Source organism: Taeniopygia guttata, chromosome 4, assembly GCF_048771995.1.
Source record: "Taeniopygia guttata chromosome 4, bTaeGut7.mat, whole genome shotgun sequence".
Taxonomy (NCBI): Eukaryota; Metazoa; Chordata; class Aves; order Passeriformes; family Estrildidae; genus Taeniopygia; species Taeniopygia guttata.
In genome coordinates this window covers 58,638,850-58,646,745 of record NC_133028.1, presented here as the reverse complement: position 1 = coordinate 58,646,745, position 7,896 = coordinate 58,638,850, and the positions used below count along the sequence as shown (strand labels likewise).

Below are 7,896 nucleotides of genomic sequence, written 5' to 3'. Positions count from 1 at the left end.
TGGAAATGTCAGTCCTGGAAGGAAAAATTTTAAATTTTTGTGACTCACGGTTTGCATCAGTGCTTGTAAAACATAAAAACTACCCCTTTCACAGACTGAAACTTTTGCAGGTAGATGGGCTTTTTTGGTAGAAGTTAAGAACACTAAATTGACCTAGATTGTCTCTATTGCTCACTGTCTTTTGTAGACCGGTAGAAACATTGTCTCGGAGCAATCACATTACTGGTTTGCGAGTGTATGATTTTTTTTTGTTTATCTAGCTATTGGGTAAATAGCAGAAAAGGAGAATGCACACAAAGCTTTCCCCTGCCTTGAAATAAAGGAGGAGCTATTTACAACTTAAATCCATTCCTCATGCCTTTTTTCTCTTTACCTTTATCATCTCCTCAATATCTTCAGTCAAAGCAGCAGGGAAGATTTCAGGATGTAAAAAGACTAACTCAGTCTTCTCAGAGAGCACTGTCACACATTTACTATGATTTCTGATACAGTTTGAGGATGAAATGTTTTAAGTAAAATTCAACCAAGTCATATTCCATACCATGCTCTTAGGCTCTACCACAGAGCACTGTCAGAAGACTGTATTTAGGTTTATAACATATGAACATAGATTTATATGTATTTATACAGGCATATATGTCACAGAGACAAAAGCACACAAAAAATACACAAATTTAAAGAACCTTTTTAAAAATATACTTCAGAAGATTGTGAATGTAAACCTTCAGAAACTTGTGCAGGAGAAGTCACTGTAGGCACTAGCATTTTTACCTCTTAAATAATACTATGCAGGATTACATCTTTCACTGGAAAGAAAATAGACATTTAAATTTTTGTGGAATTTTGATTACTGCTTCTTAGCCTAGCACGAAATATGCTATAAATTGCCTAACAGATTTGTGCATGAGACATATTATATATGACACCACACTATTGAATTCCACCATTTAATGAAAGGCTACCTATTGAAAATTTTTATAGGCCAACTGGGAATCTCTTGCCATGTAGCCTTGATGGATGGAAATAATAAGGAAATCATCAGTTTACATATATGCAAGCAATAGTTTCTATATATTGTTAATAGCATTTGTATGGTTAACAATGCTGATAACCTATTAAACCCCATTAAAATCTTTGAGTGTTGTGTAAGACAGAGAACTCTCTAAGAAATAAGGCACAAAATATCCTTCTGCACATCCAACTCTTATGGACTTCCACATTTCTACATTCACTCTGACTATAACCTTATGTTTACAATGTGAAAATAGAGTGCATAAATGCTCTGATAATAACCATATTCTCAGAACACTGAGGACAGCTTTAATAATGTTTCACTGTGTTCACTGACCCTCATTTCAACTTAGATTTCATGCAGCTATAGCCTAAATAGATTAAAAGGTTCATATAGTTTAAGAATTAACATGTCATGTTAATAAAAACACATTGTCAGGTGCCCATCTGTGAGCATCTTCCATTCTTTTTGCTGATACAGATTATGTTTATTTTGTACCGAGCATTAGAATAAATAACACAGTATAGTACTGTATTATTAATACCTCTTTTTTTGATATTATTCTGTGCTTAAGTGCCAAATGTTGATGCTGTTTAAATGGTCTCTTCCTATATTTGAATACTGAAGTGCTACAAATGTGAACTGCCCATCTAATGTCCCGATCCATTGTAAGATAGGTAAAATGCTGGTGTGGACCAAAACATTTTCTAACATAAACCTGAAAAACAGCAACAACAACAACATGCAAAACAAACTGGTGTGTGGACTTTATCCACCACAGAAATAGAACTTAAAAGACAAATGGGCAGAGAGAAAATAGAGTCACAGATTGATTCCATTTGATTTCTTCTCAGAAGTTCCAGAGTGATTAATTCTAGGTGACAATCGGATAAAAAGATTGCATTGTACCAGTCACAGACACTGGAAAGTTCCTGCCTGCTTCAGAACAACAAAACTATCTGTATAGTTCAAGCCAGTTTTTTTGTGTCATAATCACATCAATGTCCTTTTCAGAGGCAGAATTACCATCCAGTGGATCTCAGTTCACAGGACATCACAGTTACACTCACTCCATCTAGTCAGTCACCTCTAGAATTAGGTACAATGGTGCACATGTCTGAATTTGTTATGGAACAGTCACTGGGCTTCTTGTTGTAATAGCTTTGTAGTGACTTTTATTTTCATTCTGAAATGGTGTGAGTCCTTGATTTTCAGTTTATGCTGTCTTTATGGCTGCTTCGGTCTGTATTGTGATTGTTTAGTTCTTGGTTTTTCCATTGAATGCTTGTTCCGTTCATGGGCACTGAAGTCACCAAACTCTTGGACTGGGAGCAGCAACAGCAAAGACATGACTGAAAATGAATAATAAATAAATAAATAAATAAATAAATAAATAAATAAATAAATGTTAAGACAAATCTCTCAGTTCTATGCAGATTTCTTGCCATATTTTTAAGTCAGAAATTACAGATAACAGATTCTAGCTGAAGGGAGTGCTAGCTATATTCAGGGAGATTTTTAGTCTAGGACATAAACAATTCTTGTGATTGACATCACAAGTGCAGAAAATTAGGTCCAGACTGTGCCTCTTATTTACAAATAACTTTCACAGTATGAAAAGGGAAATTTGTTTGACTAAGGTAAATAAATTGAGAACTGACAGAATTCAATACATATTGTTAGGTGCTGGGTTGATTGTTCTTTCCCCCTCTTTATCATTGTACTTGACAAACTTAGGGACCAGCATGCTGCTTAGCATGAAAGAGAAAAGAAGAAAAATTCCCTAGCCTGTGGCTCAGGTCTCTTCTCACATCTTAGAAAAAGACAAAATTATTTTGGAAAAGGCTCAGTGAACATACTGAGATGTAACATTTGCACAGTTAGGAATAGAAGCTGATTTCTTACTTATCATGTGAAAATGCTCCCTTAAAATAAGGGAAATCTGAGCAGGCTACAGACAAACAGCTATTCCTTTAGTCTAATAAGTCTTCACATTTTTCTCAGTAGTTTGGATTCTGCCTATTCTCAGACTTAATGTTTAGTGGAACAGTAGTGGAACAGTCCTGCCATCCTTTGTTTTTTTCATTGCAGATAAAGCTATTTTAGTCTTCCATTTCATTACTTTCTTACTCTTTTTTTTTTTTTTTTTTTTTTTTTTTCTTCCTGTAGCCTTTAATATGTGGACAGGGACTTGCATAGGCATGTTGTCACAAGGAAATTATTTTATCCTTAAATTATGTTTGCATGTGTAGGAACTGGAAAATGTAGGTAGAAGACATAATGCATATTTAATTGCCAAGGTCAACTCAGGTGCCTGACTTGGTATTCAAGCCTGAAAATTTTAGTAATTTATGAGATTGTTTAATATCGGCAGCTTGGTGTCATCGAGAGTGGAAAATTGTTACCAAGCAAATTCTATTTCATGTGCATGCCACATGCAGATAAATAGTATTTACAAGAGCTTGTCTATCTCAGTTTACACATATGAGGACTATGTCAAACTTATTTTATTTATTTGTATGTCAGATGAAGTGGATAATTTCACTTTTATCTTGGTACATGTGCTATGTGAACTGAACTGCTAGCTGCTAAACCAGACAATTTATATTCTTTCATTCCTTTGCATGCCTGTTCTCACAGCTGTTAAAAATAGATAACAGCCAAGTAGTTCAATACAGTTATTTAACTGGACATAAAATCTTATCAAGAGAAACTTACCTGGAAACAGTTTTTAAACTTCTTGCTCACAAAATACAGAGCTATGGGGTTTATACAAGAGTTCATGGTTGCCAGGTTGATGCTGATGTAATCCAAAGGCAGCAAGAAACTAAGCAAGAGGAGAACAAACATTTAAACTGTTCATATGCTAAAGAAGCATCCATTTTCCATGTGGTTACAGCCTCTTCTGTCACACAAATTCATTCTCTGTTACCTAACTCCCTCAATCTAATCTTCTACCATGCCATGTCTATAATAACCTGTCTCACAGATGTTCAAAAAATCCAGAGCAAAGTGATTGAAATAATGACAGACAACATTTGTTGAGATTATGCTACCCTATTAAAACTGAAACTGCTGAAAATGGGTGCAGCTTAAAATTAATGAACACCATAGGTGCATTGCAGTGACATTCCTCATAGAAATTCTAAGTGTACAGCATTATATTTTTTCAGTACAAACTATTGGCATAGAAAATGAAGTACCTGAGCAGTTCACATCTGCTGGGGTCTTTTTCATTGTATACCATTTTCTTCAAAATTCGGCTCAGATGGAGGGGGAACCAGCAAAGAGCAAAAATCACGACTAAACAGAAAACTGTCTTGGCAACTTCTCGACGCTAGATAAAGGAGATAAAAATGTATACTGTGTGCCCAGTTCATACTAGCAGGTGACTGTAGTTAGTAATGTTGGCAGCAAGTCCATAATATAGATAAATTATGAAAGGATTCCCAAAATGAAGCTTTCAGACTACCTGATGTACTACTCTTTTTTTTATGGGGTTTGTCATGTTCTTGAATCCTGGTCATCCTCAACAGAACCGGCTCATCACTGAGGCTGGAGCAGCTGGGCACACAGGTATTGGTACTGCTAGAATATTGTAGGATTCTCTCTGATATAGTGTTCTGTAAAGGGATACTGCCCAGTATCTTGATTTTGCTATGTGATCCTTGCACATTCACTATGTGATCTTGATGTTCTCAAGTAAATAGTTACTCGACAAACGTTTCAGAAATGTTGTTATTACAGCTTAATCTTGTAATACCTAGGAAATAATTGCAATTTAATGGTTTTTTTATGTGGCTCTAGAGAGTTACAGATATTTTAGTGGATTTTTGACAACGCATACCAGTGGGGTGTGGTAGGCATGGGTTTGATAAAGAGAAGCATATGAAGGGGTAAGGATTCTACTGGCATATAACAGTGACAAGCACTGCTAGGTTCTGTCATGAAAGAACTTGAAGTCAAATAGCGATTACAGTCTTGTTAGGCTTTGAATATGACTATTATAATTTCTTATTTTTTATCAAAATATTAAAATATTTGTGATTAGACATTAATGTGGAGAGGGAGGGAGGGAGGGAGGGAGGGAGGGAGGGAAGGAAGGAAGGAAGGAAGGAAGGAAGGAAGGAAGGAAGGAAGGAAGGAAGGAAGGAAGGAAGGAAGGAAGGAAGGAAGGAAGGAAGGAAGGAAGGAAGGAAGGAAGGAAGGAAGGAAGGAAGGAAGGAAGGAAGGAAGGAAGGAAGGAAGGAAGGAAGGAAGGAAGGAAGGAAGGAAGGAAGGAAGGAAGGAAGGAAGGAAGGAAGGAAGGAAGGAAGGAAGGAAGGAAGGAAGGAAGGAAGGAAGGAAGGAAGGAAGGAAGGAAGGAAGGAAGGAAGGAAGGAAGGAAGGAAGGAAGGAAGGAAGGAAGGAAGGAAGGAAGGAAGGAAGGAAGGAAGGAAGGAAGGAAGGAAGGAAGGAAGGAAGGAAGGAAGGAAGGAAGGAATGCAAAAGATGAGGGTTAAAAAGATAAACATGTTTAAATTTTAAAGTCATCCTGCAGCAGCCAGTCTGAGAAGCTTAGTGGGCACTGCATTTTAGGACGGTGGTTTCCCCCACCTCCTAGTATATGCCATTCCAGTTCTACTGGGTGGAGAAGCCTATGTGTGGCCCTAAGACAGTGTGTTGCAGTCCCAGGGCCTGATGAGGGAAAAAAGTGGAGAATCTGCACAAGGGGAGGATTTTCCAGTCAGCCCTGATCTGGGAACCAGCAGAGGAGGAACCTCTGTGAGAACTCACTCGGATGCAGAGAGGACTGGAATCACATCTGTGAACATGGAAGTTAAAAGAGTGGAATTTGAAGGGCTGCTATTAATGCAGGTGAAACGCTCCAGATTCTTTTTTAAAGTTCAGTTAAGTGTTAAACATGAGCCAGCGCTGCCAAACCAGCAAAGAGACCTGACGGTTCAGTGAGTGACTTTGTTCTGTGATCATTTGTTTGCGCTGTTCTCCTGTTGCTCTTTTCAAAGCTGCTACAGCAGTGGTACTGCAACAGTGCAATAACACCGAGAAAAAAAATCCACTCTTTCTAAACTAGGTTATTCTCCAATTGCTTTTTATATGAAACTGCAGTTACATATCAAAGCGTGCCAAAAGGAGGGAGGGTTCATGGACTCATATCTTTATACAGAAAAAGAAACTTTTTTGGCAAATCTTTGTAGTTAAATTTCAAAGCATTTAGACAGTAGTGATTTGAGGTTAAAGAGAAGGAGGGCACAACTGTCAGAATAAGAAAAAAAAAAAAAGGTTAGTTTCCTGAGCATACTGTCTTCAATGCCTCCTCATACAATGATTTAGTCTTTTGCTCCAGGTTTAAATGAATGCCTTGACATCATAAATAACCCACATCCTCACTTTCTACTTCTGTAGTTTAGTGTATTCAGGTACACTTTGAAATATTTCTAATGTAACCCACAGAGAGTAGGGCAATATTTTCAAGTATTGGTGTTTCTAATATATTTACCTGCTTCAGGTGTTCGCTGAGAGCAATTCTCAAGTTGCTGTTTCTTCTGTTTAACATTTCACAAGTCATTAGCGTATAAAAGATGGCAGTACATGCCAGCGGCATGCAGAAATAGAAACCAAACAGCCACCAATCCTTTGCATCTTTGTAAAACTGTAGATAAGGAAAAAAAGAGAGCAATTATTTTCTTATGATTGAGTGCAAAATACCACAGAAAGGCTTCGGAAAAGCATGACAGTTGATACGCTGTTATCTGTTTGCTTATTGTTGATCTCTTTTTGACCAACACCATAATAGGAATTGTGGCAGTGCAAACATTTACAGATAGCCTGCCTGTACCTTTGTTGCAATCTGTCTCAAGTTGGAATTAATTTTTTTTTTGTTGTACTTTCTGAACATTTGTATTCATTCATGAAAACTAGAATACAGCTGCATGAAAAAGACCTGCCAAAATGTAGACAGTGTCAGTCTGAGATAACGAATCTTACTAAAAGCCTGTCTCAGGAAATGCCATTTACCTCTACAGCTTCTGTCCTAATGCCAAAAAAGGAAAATTCAAAATGTCTTGTAAGTTTAATCACCTTTTGTTATCAGTGAAAAGGTTGGCAGTTGGTTTGCTTATGTACTGGGCAGATAGGAGCCACTTCATAAGTGTTTGTCTGATATGTGCAAAGCTTAGGGATGGCTTCCAGTGGTACAGTTACTTTTAACCCCTTGACTGCCATTTCCACCATTTGCCTTTTGTGTCAGGACAGTGAGGTATTGGTAGAATAGCAATACTTTACTCTGTAATTTTAAGTATTAGCTGTGATGTAAGCAATGCTGTAAGTTAATACATTTATGTATTGTGAGGAATACTACATTTGAGAAAACATTTAAAATAGCTTTTTTCTGTAGAGGATCATGTTTTCAGATTTCAGAAAATAATGTATCTTGGTTTTTAACTTTTATGCTTAGCCAAAAGCATGCATTAAAATATAGCATTTAAAATTCTTTCCGTGTCTACATTATTAGTATAAAAGGAATATGTCACTCTTTCCCCCAGCTTGTTTGTTCCTAGAGGATGTGCTCTAGTAACACCACAGTTCCCACACCAAATGTCAAAATTCTTATGCCTGAGGGTTTTATGAATCCTGTTTAAAAAACTCAAACTTTTGATATCATGTTTACATTTAAAACCAAATAGCATTAAACGTCGAAAGATGAAAAAAAGTGGATACAATTAATATACTGGTGTTTAATAATGTTACTTTAAAAAATCTACTTCAGCTACATTAGGAAGTTGATTTACTAAGAAAAAGGGAATGCTTTTGATTTCTTTCCCTCTGCCCCAACACAGCTGCATACAGAATTTGCTAGTTTAGATTATGCTGCTGGATTCTAG

General features: G+C 36.8%; 1 protein-coding gene across 2 annotated transcripts in view; it reads right to left on the bottom strand.

Annotated features, from left to right (window-relative positions):
- Nucleotides 1–446: 446 nt before the first annotated feature.
- The window catches only part of EDNRA (endothelin receptor type A), a 32,453-nt gene continuing 25,003 nt past the window's right edge, over nt 447–7,896 (bottom strand). For both annotated transcript variants that reach the window (XM_012573346.5, XM_030271882.4), the window contains exons 5-8: nt 6,513–6,665; nt 4,216–4,349; nt 3,731–3,839; nt 447–2,364 (exon numbers count right to left, since the gene is read on the bottom strand). In XM_012573346.5, coding sequence (XP_012428800.5) covers nt 2,224–2,364; nt 3,731–3,839; nt 4,216–4,349; nt 6,513–6,665 — 537 coding nt within the window. In that variant the 3' untranslated portion in view covers nt 447–2,223. The remainder of the gene's footprint in view (nt 2,365–3,730; nt 3,840–4,215; nt 4,350–6,512; nt 6,666–7,896) is intronic.